Genomic DNA, 22,295 nt, shown 5'->3' with positions numbered 1-22,295 from the left:
AGGAACCCAAACTTGGCGTTAGTGTTGTGCAAATGAGCGAATCTTTCGTTCATTTCTCTGTGAAGACAGTCGAGTGTTCCCTTCATGACTCTTTCCATTTCCTCCTTAGCTGTTAACCCTCGAGTTCTCATCAGTCATTCATTTCTTTCGTCTCTGACGACTTTCAACTTCAATATTCCATTCTTGACAGAGACAGACTCCTTCTTCGAGTGACTCACTGACCAACACTTCTCTTTCATCATAAAAATGATATCAGAGGGCTTTCAAATCCAGGGCAGCATCATGGACATTCATGCTAGGATCCTGCAGCCTCTTTTGAATACGGACAATGCGAATGAGTACTTTGTTCCAAACTCATAGCAAAATCAGAAAATTGTAACTCAACGTGCAGTTGTACAGCTGCCTTGTGTCACTTCTTGTTTCACTGGTCTTGTTTTCATTGTCTACCATGTCCTGAAGAACTTGAAGTATCTCCTCAAGGTACTTGTTGACGGGCTTCACTACTTCTGTCCTTGCACTCCACCTGGTTTTGGACTCCGACTTAACAACCACAGGCACAGCGTTTTTGAGCTTTTCCCAGCGCTGTGTTGAACGAGAGAAAAACATGTAGAGAGCTTCGATTCCGGATGATTCTTGGCATTTTCATCAACACTAATCCTTTCAGGTGCTTTCCACTGGTTGAATCCACTTTCCTGCTCCAATGAGGATTGACGGTCTGACAGGGAATAGAGAAGACAAGAGATACAAAATGAAGATTTTTTAGAAGGGGAATTAACCAGCCATGAGTGAGTCACTTCCTCACCATGACCATTTCCCAATTTCCTCTTGAACCAAGTTTTGTTCATTGAGTGGTTATTTGTTGGTATGAAAGGCCCCTCACTGTTCTGGAAATACTTTGAACCCAGCTTTATTATTTCTGTTCTCAATGCGTCAGGCAGAATTGATTTTTCCAGTATCCTTGTCGAACTTCAGAAGTCCAATGTCATGCTGTTCAATCACTTCTGGTATGACTGTTCGAGGCTCTTTGACACCATCCAGTTCACTAGGTTCGGTGTGGTCAGGTTCAATCTTGTCAATAAACTCAACATCATCACCACCACCACCGTCTTCCCTTCCTGTCATGTCCACTTTCTCTGTGGCAGCCTCACTCTTAATCTCGTCATACTCGGATTTATCTGACTTGACTTCCTCCTCGGCTTGTGACGCATTTGTACTTGATCCACCTTCAGATTCTAAAAAACTTGTAGCAGGTGCAGGCAACTCCATGGAACGTGTCGAACTACTTGTTCCGGGCTTTTCAAAGAAGGGCATGAAGAACTTGCTCGACTTCTTGGCTTCCTCTGCCTCCAACTTTCGTCTCTTCTGTCCTTCAGCTCCACTTCCCTTCTTCGTGAAGAAATGTTTCATGGTCTTCTTACACAATGCGCTGAAATAAGGCCATCCTAGTGCTTCTCACCCAGGATAATCAAAGACAGATCATAAATCTGAAGAAAATTCTTTTTTCACTATCTGAGGATGGCTTGTCTGACTTTAATAGAAATTGCTTAGTGGCGCCCAGGGCACGTGCCATACCTGCCATACCTTAGATACACCACTGACCGGCGGAGATAGCAGAGGTACTTAATGAATACTTTGCTTCAATATTCACTATGGAAAAGGATCTTGGTAATTGTAGGGATGACTTACAGCGTACTGAAAAGCTTAATCATGGAAGAAGATGTGCCAGAGCCTTTGGAAAGCATCAAGTTGGATAAGTCTCCGGGACTAGACGAGATGTACCCCAGGCTGCTGTGGGAGGTGAGGGAGGAGACTGCTGAGCCTCTGGTGATGATCTTTGCATCATCAATGGGGACAGAAGATTCCAGAGGATTGGCGGGTTACAGATGTTTTTCCCTTATTCAAGAAAGGGAGTAGAGATAGCCCAGGAAATTATAGACCGGTGAGTCTTACTTCAGTGGTTGGTAAGTTGATGGAGAAGATCCTGAGAGGCAGGATTTATGAACATTAGGAGAGGTATAATATGATTAGGAGTAGTCAGCATGGCTTTGTCAAAGACAGGTCATGCCTTACGAGCCTGATTGAATTTTTTGAGGATGTGACTAAACGCATTGACGAAGGTTGAGCAATGGATATAGTGCATATGGATTTCAGCAAGGCATTTAATAAGGTACCCCATGCAAGGCTCATTGAGAAAGTAAGGAGGCATGGGATCCAAGGGGACATTACTTTGTGGATTCAGAACTGGCTTGCCCACAGAAGGCAAAGAATGGTTGTAGACAGATCATATTCTGCACAGAGGTCGGTAACCAGTGGTGTGCCTCAGGGATCTGTTCTGGGACCCCTACTCTTTGTGATTTTTATACAAGACCTGGATGAAGAAGTGGAGGGATGGGTTAGTAAATTTGCTGATGACACAAAGGTTGGGGGTGTTGTGGATAGTGTGGAGGGCTGTCAGAGGTTACAACGGGAGATTGATAGGATGCAAAACTGGGCTGAGAAGCGGCAGATGGAGTTCAACCCAGGTAAGTGTGAAGTGGTAGGTCAAATATGATGGCAGAATATAGTATTAATGGTAAGACTCTTGGCAGTGTGGAGGATCAGAGGAATCTTGGGGTCTGAGTCCATAGGACATTCAAAGCTGCTGCCTAGGTTGACTCTGTTGTTAAGAAGACGTGCGGTGCATTGACCTTCATTAATCGTGGGATTGAGTTTAGGAGCCGAGAGGTAATGTTGCAGCTATATAGGCCCTGGTCAGACCCCACTTAGAGTACTGTGCTCAGTTCTAGTTACCTCACTACAGGAAGGATATGGAAACCATGGAAAGGGTGCAGTGGAGATTTACAAGGATGTTGCCTGGATTGGGGAGCTTGCCTTATGAGAATAGGTTGAGTGAACTCGGCCTTTTCTCCTTGGAGCGACGGAAGGTGAGAAGTGACCTGACAGAGGTGTATAAGATGATGAGAGGTATTGATCATGTGGATAGTCAGAGGCTTTTTCCCAGGGCTGAAATGGCTAGCATGAGAGGACGCAGTTTTAAGGTGTTTGGAACTAGGTACAGAGGAGATGCCAGGGGTAAGTTTTTTACACAGAGAGTGGTGAGTGTGTGGAATGATCTGCTGGCGACAGAGGTGGAGACAGATACAAAAGGATCTTTTAAGAGGCTCCTGGACAGGTACATGGAGCTCAGAAAAATAGAGGGCTATGGGTAACCCTGGGTAATTTCTCAGGTAAGGGCATGTTCGGCACAGCATTGTGGGCCGAAAGGCCTGTATTGTGCTGTAGGTTTTCTATTTTTCTGTGTTTCTATGTATCTTGTTGAGCAGACTTGGGGATATCCATGCAGCAGATTGAGTGGCAGTGTTCAGTGGTAACATATATTTCCAAATCAGCAACAGGACTGAACTCAATAAAGTGGGCTTACATTCACCATAACCAGTAAAAATTACCAGTGTAGGCTCTGATCGTTGTAAAATCTTCACGGCTGCAATGAAACCCTTTAGAATATAGCCTTCAGGTAAGTGAGTTCCAGCTATTCCTTGGGCTGAAGTTTGAAAGACTGAAGGACTCAGTTGCGTGTGTATCCAGGTCCCCACCTAGAGGGCAAAGTAGGAACTACAGAGTCACTGTTACATGGCAGCTTGCAAGTCAATTCTGCTTTAAGCAAGTGACTAGAATTTCTGGTAATATTTTGGAGATTTTCAGTTAACATGATCCTCCCTGTAAAAAGGACCACTAGAGTTTCACTGTAAACTAATTCTGGCTATACAGTTGCAGGTCAGCTGTGTCTGGAGATGAAAACATGATCAGAGTATTAAGTTCAAATTATACCAAAGACCAAATAGACTGCACAGAATGTCCACAGACAGCAGCATTTGCTCTCTTACTTCAAACCCCTCCTTTCATACCTCTTCCAGTTGGTTTGTTTTGCTATTTCTCTACACGGTGAAATTTGTATCTCACCTATTTTAGAGAGAAAAACTTTGAAATTTGAAGACTTCAGGGTTCTTTCACTCCCTCTCCCCTCCCCCTTTCTCCTTCCCCTCTCCTGACCCTCTCCCTCTCCCTCCTTCTTCCTCTCACTCTACCTCCTCTATCTCCCTCCCTCCTTCCCTCTCCTGACCCTCTCCCTCTCCCTCCTTCCTCTCACTCTACCCCCTCTATCTCCCTCCCTCCTTCCCTCTCCCCTCCCCCTTTCTCCTTCCCCTCTCCTGACCCTCTCCCTCTCCCTCCTTCTTCCTCTCACTCCCCCTCTATCTCCCTCCCTCCTTCCCTCTCCCCTCCCCCTTTCTCCTTCCCCTCTCCTGACCCTCTCCCTCTCCCTCCTTCTTCCTCTCACTCCCCCTCTATCTCCCTCCCTCCTTCCCTCTCCCCTCCCCCTTTCTCCTTCCCCTCTCCTGACCCTCTCCCTCTCCCTCCTTCTTCCTCTCACTCCCCCTCTATCTCCCTCCCTCCTTCCCTCTCCCCTCCCCCTTTCTCCTTCCCCTCTCCTGACCCTCTCCCTCCTTCTTCCTCTCACTCTACCCCCTCTATCTCCCTCCCTCCTTCCCTCTCCCCTCCCCCTTTCTCCTTCCCCTCTCCTGACCCTCTCCCTCTCCCTCCTTCCTCTCACTCTACCCCCTCTATCTCCCTCCCTCCTTCCCTCTCCCCTCCCCCTTTCTCCTTCCCCTCTCCTGACCCTCTCCCTCTCCCTCCTTCTTCCTCTCACTCCCCCTCTATCTCCCTCCCTCCTTCCCTCTCCCCTCCCCCTTTCTCCTTCCCCTCTCCTGACCCTCTCCCTCTCCCTCCTTCTTCCTCTCACTCCCCCTCTATCTCCCTCCCTCCTTCCCTCTCCCCTCCCCCTTTCTCCTTCCCCTCTCCTGACCCTCTCCCTCCTTCTTCCTCTCACTCTACCCCCTCTATCTCCCTCCTTCCCTCTCCCCTCCCCCTTTCTCCTTCCCCTCTCCTGACCCTCTCCCTCTCCCTCCTTCCTCTCACTCTACCCCCTCTAACTCCCTCCCTCCTTCCCTCTCCCCTCTCTTGCCCTCACCTTCTTCCTCTCCCCCTCCCTCTCCCTCCTTTTCTTTCCCTCTCTCCCTCTCCCATTCTCCCCTCCCTCCCTCTCCCCTCATCCCCTTCCTCTCTCTCCCTCTATCTCCTGCCTGCTCCCTCTCCTGCTGTTACTGAGGACCTCTCCATCACACATGCTCCTAGTAAGAGACTCTCATCTTTCACATAGTTAATCAATGCGAAATGAGCATCTCGCAGAAGGTAAGAATGGACTGTGCTTAATATATGACAGAGAAATAAAGGTTTACTCTTAATTGATTGGGTTGTTAAAACCTCGTGTAAAAGAAATGGTTCAACTCTGTGGGATGCTCTTCATACGTAAGACCAATTTAAAGGTCCTATACAGTCTTTGGTATTATAAATTAGATGGCCTCTGGTCTCAAGTTAACTTTGATCAGTACCCATTCTTATATAAATAAGTCTAGAGTTTGAAAAAAGAGCAAATTGTAAGGGAAAATAAGGAAACTGCGAGGGATATAAAATTGATTTCCAAGATGGCACTAATTTTGTTAGGCACTACATTATGGGCTGAAGGGTCTGTTCCTGTGCTGTATTGTTCAACGCTCAGTCAAGGGAATCCATGGCAAACGTACGTACATCAAGGAGACAGAAAGAAAACAGAATTCGAAAAGGGGCATATCCAATACACTAGATGTGGGAAAATCAGTGCAGGTAATGTACTTTGTCATTCAGGAGAATTTTCACATAAGATGTTAATGAGCAAACCTCGGGCACATATGTTTGGGTGGGGGGTGTTTACCATACTAAAATGGACAGAGCATGTTGACTGGCTGACTGCTGGTCCACCTCTGATCACTGAGGGCCTTAGAGGGCCCTCTGAAACGTCTCATGATATGCTAACACCAAGGCCACTCACTCAAAGCATCCCCCTGCAGTGGTGAGAATTTCCTGGCAGAAAACACTCCAGAGGGAGCTACTGGTCAAATGACCAAATAGAGGAGGAACTTATGTGTGAGGTCTGTATACAGCCTCGGAATCTCTGAGAGTTCTGTAAACATTTTCTTGAGAAGGCCTCTGTTGTGTCCATTAGTGCATGGATCTTTTAGCTAGGGTGACCCTTGGCTGCCACTGAGGCCCCCTGGTCCTTAGGATGTCATAGTACATCCCTGATTCAACCCTACTGCGAATGGACATACCGTTACTACTGAAGATCATATGGATCTGCTCCCCTAAAAAGACTTTGACCATTTGCCCTATTCTTGCTCCTTATATTTTTGGCAACCTCTATAGGTCACCCCTTCTTCTGAGGAGGAGAAACAGCACTAGCCGAAGCAAACTCAGTAAATATATTTAAGGCACGGTTGGATAGATTTTTGCATAAAAGGGGAAATTAAGAGTAGTGGGGAAAAGGCCGATAGGTGGAGATGAGTCATGGCCAGATCAGCCATGATCTTATTGAATGGCGGAGCAGGCTCGACGGGCCAGATGGCCGACTCCTGCTCCTATTTCTTATGTTCGTGTGTAATCTCTTCTTATAACTCAGGCAACCTATCTGTGTAAAGAGGTCGCTGAATAGATTGTGGAAACATTAGCAGTGATCTTTCAAGAGTCACTAGATTCTGGAATGGTTCCAAAGGACTGGAAAATTGCAAATATCACTCCAATATTTAAGAAGGGAGGGAGGTAAAGGAAAATAAATTATAGGCCAGTTACCCTGATTTAGTGTTTGGGAAGATATTAGATATTAAGGATGGGGTTTCAGTGTACATGATAAAATAGGCCATGTTCAGCATGGTTTCTCTAAGGGGACATTTTGCCTGGTAAATCTGTTGGAATATATTGAGAAAATAACAGGCAGAGTAGGCGAAGGAAAATCAATGGATGTTGTTTATTTGGGTTTTCAGAAGGCCTTTGACTAGATGCTGCACATGAGGCTGCTTAACAAGATAAGAGACTACAGGAAAGATATTAGCATGATTGGCTGACTTTCAGGAGGTAAAGGTTAGGAATAAAGAAGGCCTTTTCTGGTTGACTGCTAGTGTCTAGTAGTGTTTTGCTTCTCTTCACATTATTTGTCAGTGATACGGATGACAGAATTGATGGCTTTGTGGCCAGGTTTGAGGATGATACAAAGGCAGCAGGGAGTCTTCAGAAGGACTTAGACAAATTAGGAGAATGCTTGAAGAAGTGGCAGATGGAATGTGGTGTAGGCAAGTGTACGTTCATGCACTTTGGTGGATGGAATAAAGGTCAGAAATCAGAGCCACAAAGGGACTTGCGATTCTTCAAGCAGAATTCCCGAAAGGTCAACTTGCAGGTTGAGTCGGTGGTGAGGAAGGCAAATGCAACATTAGTGTTCATTTCAAGAGGATTAGAATAAAAAAGCAAGGATGTAATGCTGAGGCATTTTGCAGATGACATAGTCTGGCTTTCTGGCCAGATGGAGGAAGCACAGCAGCTACTGACAAAAGTGGAAATTGAGTGCAATAAAGTTGGACTTCACCTAAACGCTAAAAAGACAGAGTATGTGGTGTTCAACTGCGATGAAAGTACTCTGAAGACCGTAAAGAATGATACCATTAAGAAAGTCTTAGACTTCAAGTACCTAGGGTCAAGAATGATGAGTTCGGAGAAGGACATAAAGATACGGAAGGCGCTGGCGTGGAGGGCTATGAACGACGTGAAGGAAATCTGGAGGTCGAACCTGACCAGCGGGCTCTAAAAGAGGATCCTCATAGCAGTCATAGAGTCCATTCTCACGTATGGATGCGAGATGTGGACACTCACCAAGACCATGTGAAAGTCACTAGATGCTATACACGAGTGCTCCGGATGGCTCTTGACGTGAGTTGGCAACAACACATGATGAACGTCGAGCTCTATGCTGACCTACCAATGCTCACTACCAAAATCAAGGCGAGAAGACTGCAACTAGCGGGGTAACTGTCTACGCCACCCTGAGCTACCTGCCAGCCTAGTCATCACATGGGAGCCCGAACATGGGAGGATGGGCCCTGGGCGCCCTCCCAAGACTATTAACACGCTCCTAGAAGACAGCAGCGCAGCTAATGTAAATGAACTGAACACACTGATGAGGGAGTGGGAGGAGTAGAGAGTCCGTAATCGTGCCCAACGCTGGCCCCCCAGGCCTGAGTCAACCTATTAGTAGTAGTAGTAGTAGTTTGTAAGGCATTGGTTAGGCCACACTTGGACTATTGTGAGCAGTTTTCGGCCCCATATCTAAGAAAAGATGTGCTGGCATTGGAGAAAGTCCGGAGGAGATTCACAAGAATTCTCCTGGAATTGCCCTGGCCCTCTACTCACAGGAGTTTAGAAGAATGGTGGGGGTGGGGTGTCTCATTGAATTCTATTGAATATTAAAAGGGGTCAATAGAATGGAATTGGAGAGAGGATGGTGAATCTGGAATTCATTGCCACAAATGGCTGTGGAGGCCAAGTTGTTGAGTATATTTAAAGTGGAGGGTAATAGGTTCTTGATTAGTAAGCGTATCAAAGATTATGGGGAGAGGACAGGAGAATGGGGTTGAGAGGGGTAATAAATCAGGAATGGTGGAATGGCAAAGCAAACTCTTTGGACCAAATGACCTAATTCTGCTCCTATGTCTTATAGTCTATGGTTTTATACTAGAATTAAAAAATTCAAGAATAAACCATTTTTCATTCTTGCAATCATATTCAATGCTTTAAGTAGTGTTTCAAAACCATGCAAATGGGCTGTTGCCACTCACTTGGCCCTCTGGCATGGTACACAACTACAATAATTGAGGAATTTCTTCACTCAGCCTGGGCCTTCTCTCTCCAGTAGGGGAAGAACCCTGTAGTGTGATCCTTCCCTTGTGGTAGATACAGTGTGTCCCTCAGCACGTACTCCTGCAGCTTAGGATGTGCGGGTCAGCAGCGCTCCTCAATGGATTGGCAGACCAACAAGTTTCGGGCAGGCCAAAGAAGGTCGTTCACATGATATACTCATAAGCACTGTGGGCAGGGAGGGTCCTCGAGCTTCCCACAGGCCTTTCTGTTCTGGTCTCTCCCCCGCTTGTCTTCATCCTCCAGGTGAGGTCTATGTCCTCACGATGACAATGCTCTGCAGCATGCAGTGACCCACCATGGATCATGGTACAAAATCTGCCTCTCAGTGAGACCCCATCAGAGCAGCCTGTCATATTGGCACACAAGTGGTCTTTCCTGTCACCTCTTGCTTTCTGTTTTACAGGTTATAGTCAATGTGTGTCCAGACGTAGTTAGAAACCCCTTTAGTTGAGATTTGTAGGGGTTGGAGTACTTACAGGTATATACTCCTGGAACGCCATAGCACAGAAACAAGACCTTTGGCCCAGCTAGTCCAAGCTGAACTATTAATCTGCCTCGTTCCATTGACCTCCCCCCAGACTATAGCCCTATCCATAACCTATCCAAATTTCTCTTCAATGTAGAATTCAAACCTGCATCCTCCACTTGCACTGGTGGCTTGTTCCACCCTCTCACCTTCCTCTGAATGAATACGTTCCCCTTAAACATTTCACCTTTCACCCTTGACCATGACCTCTAGTTCTCGTCTCACCCAACTGCAGTGGAAAAAAGACTGTTTGCATTTACCCTATCTACACCCTCATAATTCTGTATAACTCTATCAAATCTCCCCTCATGCTTCTACACCCTAGGAAATGAAGTCCTAACATATTCAACCTTTCCCTATAACTCAGAGTTATAGCAAGTCTCAGCAGCATCCAGGTAAGTTTTCTAAATCTTTGGAGTAAGTTTTTAAATTTACTTCATAGGTTAGAGGAGAAGAGTCACATTGGTTTAATTTTGACTTCAGGATGAGTACAAGTGAAGAGAGAGGTTAAACCAGTGGCTTGTTTTCATCTGTTTATAGCGTTGTACGAAGTTTAGTTCCAATCTCAGTACTCCAAGCACATGGTATAACATTGGAAATTTGATAACGAGTTACTTACAGACACATGTTTAAATGCAGCTCTGAGTGGTAAACTACATTTCAACCACTAAATAACACGTCACCCTTTGATCATAAGCATCACTCATAATGTTCCCAACGTTAACAGATGCAAAGCTGACATTTCAAATTACACACATATACCCACACACACTCGTGCACTCAGACACCAAGTCTGACCTATTCCCGTACACTCTGCAGAGGAGAGAGAGTTGTGTATGTTCCTGGGGGAGGGGGTGATGGGGTGAAAGTACAACAGGGTCAGTAACCCCCCACCCCCCCGATTGGCTGGCTGGAGTGCTACATGATATAAAGTCCCTGGATAATGAGGGCTCTTGATTGGTCTGCTGTTCTTTGTACGAGAGGCAGCTGCAGGCGCAGCTCCACATTTGAATGTATATAGGGGATTGGAGAGCAGCAGCTCCATGGGCCATCTGTCTCAGTGGCCAGCCGCAACAAAGACGCCAGGATGGTGCTGCTGCACGTCGGATATCTTGTCTTTCCAGTTTTTGGGTCTGTGAGCAACAGAGGTACTACCTTCAGGGGAAAAAAGTGATTTAATGTATTCTCCCTTCTTTAAATGACAAGTGCTTGCTTTCATTTTTGCTAATTATGTGCTGTGAATCTCTCATGTAAAATCTGCAACACAGATCAGGTGCTCTTTGTGTTTCAGTTTGTGAGGAAATATTAATCTTTAAATCTTGGCACATTTCTCTACTTCAATCTATGTTGAACCTGCTATATGTAAGTTAAACAAATTTTACTTTGTTGGTCTATTTGTCTTATCCCAGGTTACAATACTTACATAATTCATTTACCTTCCAATGCTGGGAATGACATAATTCAAATATAAGAGCTTTTTTGAATATAATGTGCTGTGTAAGTACTGTATTCTACAAACTGTCCTTTTGTTCTCGACACAGAGGTACCTGTCCTGTTTACAATGCTGTGCCCCTTCAATATACTAATAGACTGGTGCTAATCTGATGTTATTTTCTTTGTTGCAGTCTTCCTTCAGTCTGCTTCACTTTTTGCAGGACGGGGGAAAGAATTATTATTGTGGTTTCTGCTCTGATTGAGACTGATGCTTATTTGGAATCCAGCTCTGGAACTATTTTTCTGACGTACTTTTTCTCTCGGACAGCTTTTGACAATGTAGTTCTGAAAATCCATTGACTTCCATGACCTCCACCATCTGATGTACTGTTTTTTTTATTTCTGAGGCAAATTAGGTTCTGAGATTTTAGTTCAGGGAGGCTTACCCATGTTTATATTAGTCATAGAATACTACAGCACAAAAACAGACCTCTTTAGCCTATTTTGTCTGTGCCAAACCATTAATCTGCCTACTCCCTTTGACCTGCACCCAGACCATAGCCATTCATATCCCACTCATTCATGTACCTATCCAAATTTCTCCTAAACGTTGATATTGACCCTGCATCCACCACTTGCTCTGGCAGCTCATTCCAGATCCTCTCAAACCTCTGAGTGAACAAGTTTCCCCTTATGTTTCCCTTAAACATTTCACCTTTCACCCTTAACCTATGACCTTTAGTTGTGGTCTCACCCAACCTCACCAGAAAAAGCCTTCTTGCACTTACCCTAAATATAGCCCTCACAATTCCATAAATCTCTATTGAATCTCCTCTGAATCTTCTATGTTCGAGGGAATAAGGTCCTAACCTATCTTTTCCCCCATAACTCAGGTTGTCAAGTTCCAGCAACATCTTTGTAAACTTTCTCTGCACTCCTTCAATCTATTTACATCTTTCCTGTAGGTAGGTGACCAAAACTGGATTCAGTGCTCCAAATTAGTCCTCCCCACTGTCTCATACAATTTCAACATAACATCTCAATTCCTGAACTCAGTACATTGATTTATGAAAGTCAATGTGCCAAAAGTTTTCTTTGTGACCCTATCTGCCCGTGATGCCAGTTTCAAGGAGTTATGGATCTGTGTTCCCAGATCCCTCTGTTCTACCACACTCCTGAGTGCCCTGTCTCTCACCATGTAAGACTGACAGGTCCTCCCAAAGCAAAGCACCTCACACTTACCCGCATTCAATTCCATCTGCCATTTTTCAACACACTTTCCCAGCTGGCTCAAATCCCACTGAAAACTTTTGGTAGTCTTCCTGGCTGTCCACTAAGCCAGCAGTCTTGGTATCATCTGCAAACTTGCTGATCCAGTTTACCATATGATCATCCAGATCATTGATATAGATGACAAACAACAATGGACGCAGCACTGATCCCTGTGTTAGGCTCTGGGGAATTATCCACTCTTAATTTGCCTCAAGGCATCTCCTCCTCTGTAATCTGTATAGGGTCCGTGAGCTCACTGCTGCGTTGCCTCACATCTACGGGCTCTACGTCTGTCTCATGAGTAAACAGAGAAACCAAATGTCTATTTAAGATCGCCTCCAACTCTTCTGGCTCATATATTACCACTCCGATCTTCCAGAGGACCATTTCTTTCCCTTGCTATTCTTTTGCTCTTAACATAACTGTAGAAGCTCTTGGAGTTCTCCTTCACCTTGTCTGCTGGTGCATCCTCATGTCTACTTTTAGCCCTCCTGAAATTTCCTCCTTAAATGTTCTCCTGCATTTCTTACACTCATGTACCTCATTTATTCCATCCTGTCTACACCAGCTATGCACCTCCTTCTTTTTCTTATTAGTGCCTCAAAATTTCTTGAAAACCAAAGTTGCCTAAACCTTGCCTTTATTCTGACAGGAACAAACAAACTCTTTCTCTTGAAATTTCACTTTTGGAGACCTCCCACTTACCAGGTATATCTTTGGCAGAAAACAACCTGTCTCAGTATACACTTAAGACCATAAGACATAGGAGCAGAATTGGGCCATTTGGCCCATTGGGTCTGCTCCACCATTTCATCATGGCTGATCTAATTTTCCTCTCAGCCCGTCTCTTGCCTTCTCCCCGCATCCCTTCATACCCTGACCAATCAATTATCTATCAACCTCTGCCACTATAAATCTATACACTAGCAGATTCTTTCTGATACATAGAAACAGCACATTACAGGCCCTTCAGCCCACAATGTTGTGCTAACTATGTAACCTACACTAGAAACTGCCTCAATTTTCCCTACCACAAAACCCTCTATTTTTCTAAGCTCCATGCACCCATCTAAGAGTCTCTTAAAAGACCCTATTGTATCCACCTCCACCACTATTGCTGGCAGTGCATTCCACCCTCTCTGTGTGGAAAAACTTAACCTCTGACATCACCCTTGTACCTACTTCCAAGCTCCTTAAGACACCCTCGTGTTAGCCATTTCAGCCCTGGGGAAAAAAGCCTCTGGCTAACCACATGATCAATGCCTCTCATCATCTTGTACACCTCTGACAGGTCACCTCTCATCCTCCGTCACTCCAAGGAGAAAAGGCTGAGTTCACTCAATCTATTCTCATAAGAAATGCTCTCCAATCCAGGCAATCTCCTTGTAAAACTCTTCTGCACTTTCTCTATAGTAATCACATCCTTCCTGTAGTGAGGTGATCAGAAATTAATGCAGCACTCCAAGTGGGGTCTGACTAAGGTCTTATATAGCTGTAACATTACCTCACGGCTCTTGAACTCAATTTCATGGTTGATGCAGGCCAACACATCATACGCCTTCTCAACAACACTGTCAACCTGAGCAGCAGTTTTGAGTGTCCTATGAACACAGACCCCAAGATCCCTCTGAGATCCTCCACACTGACAAGGGTCTTACCATTAATATTATATTCTGTCTTCAAAGTTGACCTATCAAAATGAACCACTTCACACTTACCTGGGTTGAACTCCATCTGCCACTTCTCAGCGCAGTTCTGCATCCAATCAATGTCACGCTGTAACCTCTGGCAGCCCTCCACACTATCCACAACACCCCCGACTACATCGGAATAGCATATAAATTGACCTTTCTCCAGTTTTGAATCTCAACCTGAGGATGAGACCTATTCTTTTCCATAATTACATTGAAACTAATGGTATTATGATGCAAAGTTTTCCCCTACACAAACTTCTGTCACCTGGCCTGTCTCATTCCCTAATAAGAGATCTAGCATCTAGTATCACACTCTCCTTAGTTGGGACTTATATGCACTGATTAAGGAAACTTTCCTGAACACATCCAGCCATTTTACAGTATGGGAGTCCCAGTCAATATGTAGAAAGCTAAAATCATTTTCCATCACAACCTCATGTTTCTTGCAACAATCAGCGCTCTCTCTGAAAATCTGCTCTTCTAATTCCTGCAGACTGTTGGGTGGTCTATAATATAATCCCATTAACATGGTCACACCTTTCTTATTCCTCAATTCTACCCGTGAAGCCTTATTAGAGAAGCTCTCCACTCTGCCGTGACATTTCCCTGAGTGGTAATACCTCCCCATTTAATCCTTCCCGCTCTATCAAGTCTGAAACAGCGAAACCCGGGAGCTGAGCTACCAGTCCAGCTCCTACTGTCATCAAGTCTCACAATGTCATAATTCCACATGCCGATCCATACCCTAAACTCGTCTGCCTTTCTTACAACCCTCCTTGCACAGAAATATATGGAGCTCAGAACATTAGTCCCACCTTTTGATTTCTGACCTGGTATGTAGGCTTAACAATAACTTTCTCCACAACCACTCCACTACTTGTTTTGACACTCAGGTTCCCATTCCGCTGCAGCTCTAGTTTAAACTCCACCGTGCAGCACTAGCAAACCTTCCCGCTGGGATATTAGACCCCCTCCAGTATAGGTGAAACCATCCCTTCTCTACAAGTCCCACCTTCCCTGGAAGAAAGTCAAATCTGAAACCCTCCCTCTTGCACCAGCTCCAGCTCCTTAGCTATGTGTGTCATTTTCCTCTTTCTGTAAGACCTCCTATTTCATAGCTGTATGATCTTCTATTTCTGGCTTCACTAGAACTTAGCCGTCCTGACATCACAACCCTAGAGGTCCTGTCTTTTAACTTGACACCTAATTCCCTGAACCCACATTGCAGGGCCTCATCACCCATCCTACCCATATCATCGGTACCTACATACCTATATAGAGTACAGCCTCTGGCCACTCTCCTTAGCAACGCTGTGGACTCAGTCTGAGTTATCCCTGACCCTGGTGCCTGGGAGACAACACACCATCTGGGAATCTTGTTCTCGTCCACAGAACCTCCTTTCTGTTCCCCTAACCAACCAAGCTCCTATCACTACAGCTTACCTCTTATTCCCCCTTCCTTTCCCTCCCTGCCTCCTCCACTGTCCCTTCTGAGCCACAGAGACAGACTCAGTGCCAGAAGTCTGCTTCTCCCTGGGTCGGTTGCTCCCCACCACAACCCCAGTCAAAGCAGTATACTTATTATAGAGGGGAATGGCCAGGGGCTGTTCTGCACTGGCTATCTCTTCCCTTTTCCTCTCCTGACAGTCACCCAGGTACCTGCCTCCTGCAACTACCTCCCTGCAGCTCCTGTCTATCACCTCTTCATTCTCCTGCATGATCTGTAAGTCATCGATCTGCAGGTCCAATTCCCTAACATGGTGTCCAAGAATTGATTGAACATGAATCATGAAAGTGAACACTGACTGACATGAAGCTGCCCTTGCTCTCTGCTTCATACCTTGAACACGTTCCCTTTCTTCCCTGTAGTTGTACTAAATTAGAATACTAACTGACTGCCTGGTATGAAAGCAAAAATAGCAAATAAAAGGTAAATGAGAGTCCTGAACATCCCAGTAGGAACCACATGCTAATGATCATAACCATATAAACATATAACAATCACAGCACGGAAACAGGCCATCTTGGCCCTCCTAGTCCGTGCCGAACCCTTAATCTCACCTAGTCCCACCTACCCGCACTCAGCCCATAACCCTCCACTCCTTTCCTGTCCATATACCTATCCAATTTTACCTTAAATGACACAACTGAACTGGCCTCTACTACTTCTACAGGAAGCTCATTCCACACAGCTATCACTCTTTGAGTAAAGAAATACCCCCTCGTGTTTCCCTTAAACTTCTGCCCCCTAACTCTCAAATCATGTCCTCTAGTTTGAATCTCCCCTATTCTCAATGGAAACAGCCTGTTCATGTCAACTCTATCTATCCCTCTCAAAATTTTAAATACCTTGATCAAATCCCCCCTCAACCTTCTACGCTGCAATGAATAGAGACCTAACTTGTTCAACCTTTCTCCGTAACTTAATTGCTGAAACCCAGGTAACATCCTAGTAAATCGTCTCTGCACTCTCTCTAATTTATTGATATCTTTCCTATAATTCGGTGACCAGAACTGCACACAATATTCCAAATTTGGCCTTACCAATGCCTTGTACAACTTTAGCATTACATCCCAACTTCTGTACTCAATGCTTTGATTTATAAAGGCCAGCGTTCCAAAAGCCCTCTTCACCACCCTATCTACATGAGACTCCACTTTCAGGGAACTATGCACAGTTATTCCTAGATCTCTCTGTTCCTCTGCATTCCTCAATGCCCTACCATTTACCCTGTATGTTCTATTTGGATTATTCCTGCCAAAATGTAGAACCTCATACTTCTCAGCATTAAACTCCATCTGCCAACGTTCAGCCCATTCTTCTAACCGGCATAAATCACCCTGCAAGCTTTGAAAATCCACCTCATTATCCACAACACCTCCTACCTTAGTATCATCGGCATACTTACTAATCCGATTTACCACCCCATCATCCAGATCATTTATGTATATTACAAACAACATTGGGCCCAAAACAGATCCCTGAGGCACCCCGCTAGTCACCGGCCTCCATCCCGATAAACAATTATCCACCACTACTCTCTGGCATCTCCCATCTAGCCACTGTTGAATCCATTTTATTACTCCAGCATTAATACCTAACGACTGAACCTTCTTAACCAACCTTCCATGTGGAACTTTGTCAAAGGCTTTGCTGAAGTCCATATAGACTACATCCACTGCCTTACCCTTGTCAACATTCCTCGTAACGTCTTCAAAAAATTCAATAAGGTTTGTCAAACATGACCTTCCACGCACAAATCCATGCTGGCTACTTCTAATCAGATCCCGTCTATCCAGATAATTATAAATACTATCTCTAAGAATACTTTCCATTAATTTACCCACCACTGATGTCAAACTGACAGGTCCATAATTGCTAGGCTTCCTTCTAGAACCCTTTTTAAACAATGGAACCACATGAGCAATACGCCAATCCTCCGGCACAATCCCCGTTTCTAATGACATATTAAAGATCTCCGTCAGAGCTCCTGCTATTTCTACACAAACTTCCCTCAAGGATGAAGTCAGGCCTTCATCCGGGAACACTGCATCCAGTTAGAGTGTCCAGCTACTGCACCGAGTGGGATGAATTAAATCAGAGCAGACCAGAGATGGTATCCAAAAAGAATCCTGTCTGGGCTCGCAGGAAGGCAAGGGGAGTAGGGATTAGCACGTGATGGTAAAGATAAAAAAATGACAAAAGATGTGGGGATTGGCCAAATGACCGTATTCTGCACCTATGTCTCATGGACTAATTAGGATGAGCACAAATTTCCCCGTATCTGCTTTCTTCTTTTAGACAGTTTGAAAAGCTTTAAGTAGTTGGTTAGTGAATTTAAGAGGGCAGATTGGAAATTGGACCTTGGGCTGGCTAATTATCCTCTCACTGTGGGCTGCTATGCCACTAAAATTCACATGGGTTGGATCCACCTGCTGACACCTGTTGTGTGGAAACACGTCAGGTTAACTCTTGTGAGATACAATCATGCATTGACAGGCCACTTTGTAATGGTGCTCTTCTTAAATGTTTAAAGAAGCTATCTTCTTCACTGATCAGGTTCAATATCAGGACCTGGGCATCCAAAACAGGGGCTCCTTCAGCCTTCTGACTACAGTTTTTGATGTTTATTCAGAGGCAGAAGATGCAGAAAGACAGAAGACATAGGAGCAGAATCAGGCCATTCAGCCCATCAAGTCTGCTCCACCATTTGATCATGGCTAATTTATTTTACTTCTCAACCCCAACCTCCTCCCTTCTCCATGTAACCTTTGATGCCCTTACCAATCAAGAACCCGTCAACCTCTACTTTAAATATGGCCAGTGACTTGCTCTCCACAGCAGTCTTGGCAATAAAATCCATATATTCACAACCCCCAACCCTGCTAATGAAAGTCCTCCTCATCTCTGTTCTAAAGGGATGTCCATGTATTCTGAGGCTGTGCCCTCTGGTCCTAGACTCCACCTCTATTGGAAACAACCTCTCCACACCTACTTTATCTAAACCTTTCAATATTTAATAGATTTCAATGAGATCTGCCTGATTCTTTTAAATTTCAGAAAGTACAGGCCCAGAGCCATGAAACACTCCTCATACGTTAACCCTTTCATTCCCAAGATAATTTTTGTAAGTCTCCTCTGGACCCTCTCCAAAGCCAACACATCCTTTCTTCAATAAGGGGATCAAATCCAATCACAATCGAAACTGATCAGTCAGTGTTTAGAGATTATTTATCTAGTAATAATCTGATGGTAAATGATTTGTCATCTTAAAAATTCAATGCAGCCTCAGCTAATCCTGGTCCAGTATTCAATGGATTTTGTGAAGGGGGAGGGAGGGGCTCAGAAAATTGTACACTGGGTTCCCCTGGTGTATCAGTTGACTGGAGGTAGGTCAGAAGGCACAGAAGGATGAAGTAAAAGCAATGGACCTTACTCCTTGAGTCATGGCATATTTAAAGTTACTTGCCAGGAGTCGGGAGGCAGTGGGTTCCAGTCCCACCCACAATGTCCACTGAGGTAACTTTCAGAATTGAGGTTCTTCTAGGAAAGTAGATCTGCCAAATGAAATGCATTCAGAGAAGGAGGAGTGTTAAACCCTCACCCAAGATCTCTCAATCTGCAAATTTGGTAGAATAATAAGATGAAGAGTACAAACTTCCATTTTAACCATGCACACCTTCACAATGGTCTTGTGCAGAACCTGCCTGCAAATCCTGTGCTATTGTATTTGTCATAATAATGATCATTCATATCTTTGCAGGTCCACCTTTTCCAAGGTCACAGTCTTCTCAAGCCACTTCCTGCAGGCAGCTCCACGTCACTCACCAGCACGAGTTTCCTCTACCTTACTCTGTCCAATCACAACCAACCCTGAGCGCCCAAGTGACTTCATGGCACCAGGCCACCACTTCTTCTCTACCACTGCACCAGACTTTGACAAGCCCCCAGTTCCAAGACCTGCCTGCCTTCTTACCTCAGCCACTACGCCAGCAATATCTCCTGCACCAGCAGGGAAGGCCGCTGGCATTCCCCAGGTATGTAAAACTCACCGACAACATTGGCAGACAGACAGACAGACTTTATTGATCCCGAGGGAAATTGGGTTTCGTTACAGCCGCACCACCAAGAATAGCCAAGAAATATAGCAATATAAAACCATAAATAATTAAATAATAATAAGTTAATCGTGCCAACTGGAAAAAGTAAGTCCAGGACCAGCCTATTGGCTCAGGGTGTCTGACACTCCGAGGGAGGAGTTGTAAAGTTTGATGGCCACAAGCAGGAATGACTTCCTACGACGCTCAGTGTTACATCTCGGTGGAATGAGTCTCTGGCTGAATGTATTCCTGTGCCTAACCAGTACATTATGGAGTGGATGGGAGTCGTTGTCCAAGATGGCATGCAACTTGGACAGCATCCTCTTTTCAGACACCACCGTCAGAGAGTCCAGTTCCACCCCCACAACATCACTGGTCTTACGAATGAGTTTGTTGATTCTGTTGGTGTCTGCTACCCTCAGCCTGCTGCCCCAGCACACAACAGCAAACATGATAGCACTGGCCACCACAGACTCGTAGAACATCCTCAGCATCGTCCGGCAGATGTTAAAGGACCTCAGTCTCCTCAAGAAGTAGAGACGCCTCTGCCCCTTCTTGTAGACAGCCTCAGTGTTCTTTGACCAGTCCAGTTTATTGTCAATTCGTATCCCCAGGTATTTGTAATCCTACACCATGTCCACACTGACCCCTTGGATGGAAACAGGAGTCACCGGTGCCTTAGCCCTCCTCAGGTCCACCACCAGCTCTTTAGTCTTTTTCACATTAAGCTGCAGATGATTCTGCTCGCACCATGTGACAAAAGTTTCCCACCGCGCCTCATCTCCCTTGCTGATGCGTCCAACTATTGCATCCTTTGCAGTATGAATTCTCTACAAGCTTCCTCTGAAGTGGTTGTGGTATATTGCCCCCAGCAATTAGAACTGATCTAATCACGATCAAATAGCAGGTCTGATCGTCAGTAACACTGACACAGGCTGAAAGCCTCAAACTCACTCTAGTCTTCCAACTGGAATTGGGATTGTTATGGGTGTTTTCAAAAATTAAATATCCTGCAAGTATTCAGTGGATGTTGTGTACTTGGATTTTCAGAAGGCCTTTGACAAGGTGCCATGCAGGAGACTGCTTAACAAACTATGAGCCCATGGTATTACAGGAAAGATTCCAGCATGGATAAATCAGTGGATGATTGGCAGGAGGCAAAGAGTGGGAATAAAAGGAGCCTTTTCTGGCTGGCTGCCGGTGACCAGGGGTCTGTGTTGGGACTGAATCTTTTTGTGTTTTATGTCAATGATGTGGATGATGGAACTGATTGCAGCACGCCGCTGTGCAGAGGGACTTGAGCGTGCTTGTGCGTGAATCACAAAACGTTGGTGGGGGTTCACAAAGATGATTACAGGATTGAGAGGCTAGTCATATCAAGATGGGTCTTTGCCTATATTCACTAGAATTCTGAAAAATGAGGAGTGACCTAATTGAATCCTATTGAATGGTGAAAGGACTTTATAGAGTGTATGTGGAGAGGATGTTTCCTATGGTGGGAGAGTCTAAGAAAAGAGCACACAGCCTCAGAATAGATTCGCATCCTTTTAGAACTGAAATGAGGAGGAATTTCTTTAGCCAGAGAGTGGTGAATCTGTGGAATTCTTTGCCACAGGCAGCTGTGGAGGCCAAGTCTTTATGTATATTTAAGGCAGAGGCTGATTAATTCTTGATTGGTCAGGGTATGAAGGGATACAGGGAGAAGGCAGGAGATTGGGGCTGAGAGGAAAAATTGATCAGCCATGATGAAATGGTGGAGCAGACTCGATGGGCCAATGGCTTAATTCTGCTCTTCTATCTTATGATCTTAATCACCATCTGAATCTGCACATGGAGGAGGCAAACATGTTTGAACTTCTGGGGGCTACTCGGCATCAAGATATATTAATCCTTGCACTTGAAGTGGAAAAACTAGACCTGTTTGCAATATTTTAGTAAGTCAAAATGAGTGGATATCTATTTAAATGGCTGGGTGGATGTGATTCACTAAGTAATTTGCCAAATCCTGGTATATTCTCCTTGGTTGAGGCACGTAGAACATTCCGAAGGGACAACAGCCGCAAGGCAGTAGGGCCGGAAGGCCTCCCAGGGCAGGTCCTCAAAGTGAGTGTGGAACAGCTAGCTGGGGCGTTTATGGACATTTCTAATCTCTCCCTCTTCCAGTTTGTAGTATCCTCTTGTTTCAAATCATCCATCATTGTCCCTGTACCTAAGAAAACCAAGGCAGCATGCCTGAATGATTGGCACCCTGTCGCACTCACCTCAATTGTAATCAAATGCTTTGAGAGGCTGGTCAAGGATTACATCTGCAGCTTGCTACCACCCACACTGGACCGCCCCCCCCCACCCCCCAATTCGTCCACCAACAGAGCTGGTCTACCAATGTCACTGTAGCCATATCACTACCTGAAGAGAGATGCATACATTAGAATGTTGTTCCTGGACTTCAGTTCAGCATTCAACAACATAATCCCCTCCAGACTTGACAGGAAGCTCAGAGACCTCGGCCTGCACCCCGTCTTGTGCAGCTGGATCCTGGTCTTTCTGTCAGATCACCAACAGGTGGTAAGGATGGGCTCCCTCACCTCTGCCCCTTAACACAGGTGCCCCCAGGGTTGTGTTCTGAGTCCCCTCCTTTACTCCCTTTACACCCACACACAGCTTTGAGAGGCTGGTCAAGGATTACATCTGCAGCTTGCTACCACCCACACAAATTTGCAGAGGACGTGATATTGATCGGCCTTATTTCTAGTGGTGATGAGACAGCCTACAGGGGAGAGGTCGGCACCCTGACACAGTGGTACCAGGAGAACAGCCTCTTCCTCAATGTCCAAAAAAACAAATGAGCTGATTGTGGATTACAGGAGGAACGGAGACAGGTTGGCCTGATCAACGTCAATGGGCCTGCAGTTGAGAGAGTAAGTAGTTTC

General features: G+C 45.2%; 1 protein-coding gene across 1 annotated transcript in view; it reads left to right on the top strand.

Annotated features, from left to right (window-relative positions):
- ark2ca (arkadia (RNF111) C-terminal like ring finger ubiquitin ligase 2Ca) overlaps positions 1-22,295 on the top strand; it is a 185,759-nt gene that overhangs the window by 142,034 nt on the left and 21,430 nt on the right. Inside the window, exon 4 of the mRNA XM_059965550.1 lies at positions 19,029-19,302. Within this exon, the coding sequence (XP_059821533.1) occupies positions 19,029-19,302 (274 nt within the window). The remainder of the gene's footprint in view (positions 1-19,028; positions 19,303-22,295) is intronic.

This window comes from Hypanus sabinus, chromosome 3, assembly GCF_030144855.1.
Source record: "Hypanus sabinus isolate sHypSab1 chromosome 3, sHypSab1.hap1, whole genome shotgun sequence".
Classification (NCBI taxonomy): Eukaryota; Metazoa; Chordata; class Chondrichthyes; order Myliobatiformes; family Dasyatidae; genus Hypanus; species Hypanus sabinus.
This window is presented reverse-complemented; position numbering and strand designations above follow the sequence as displayed.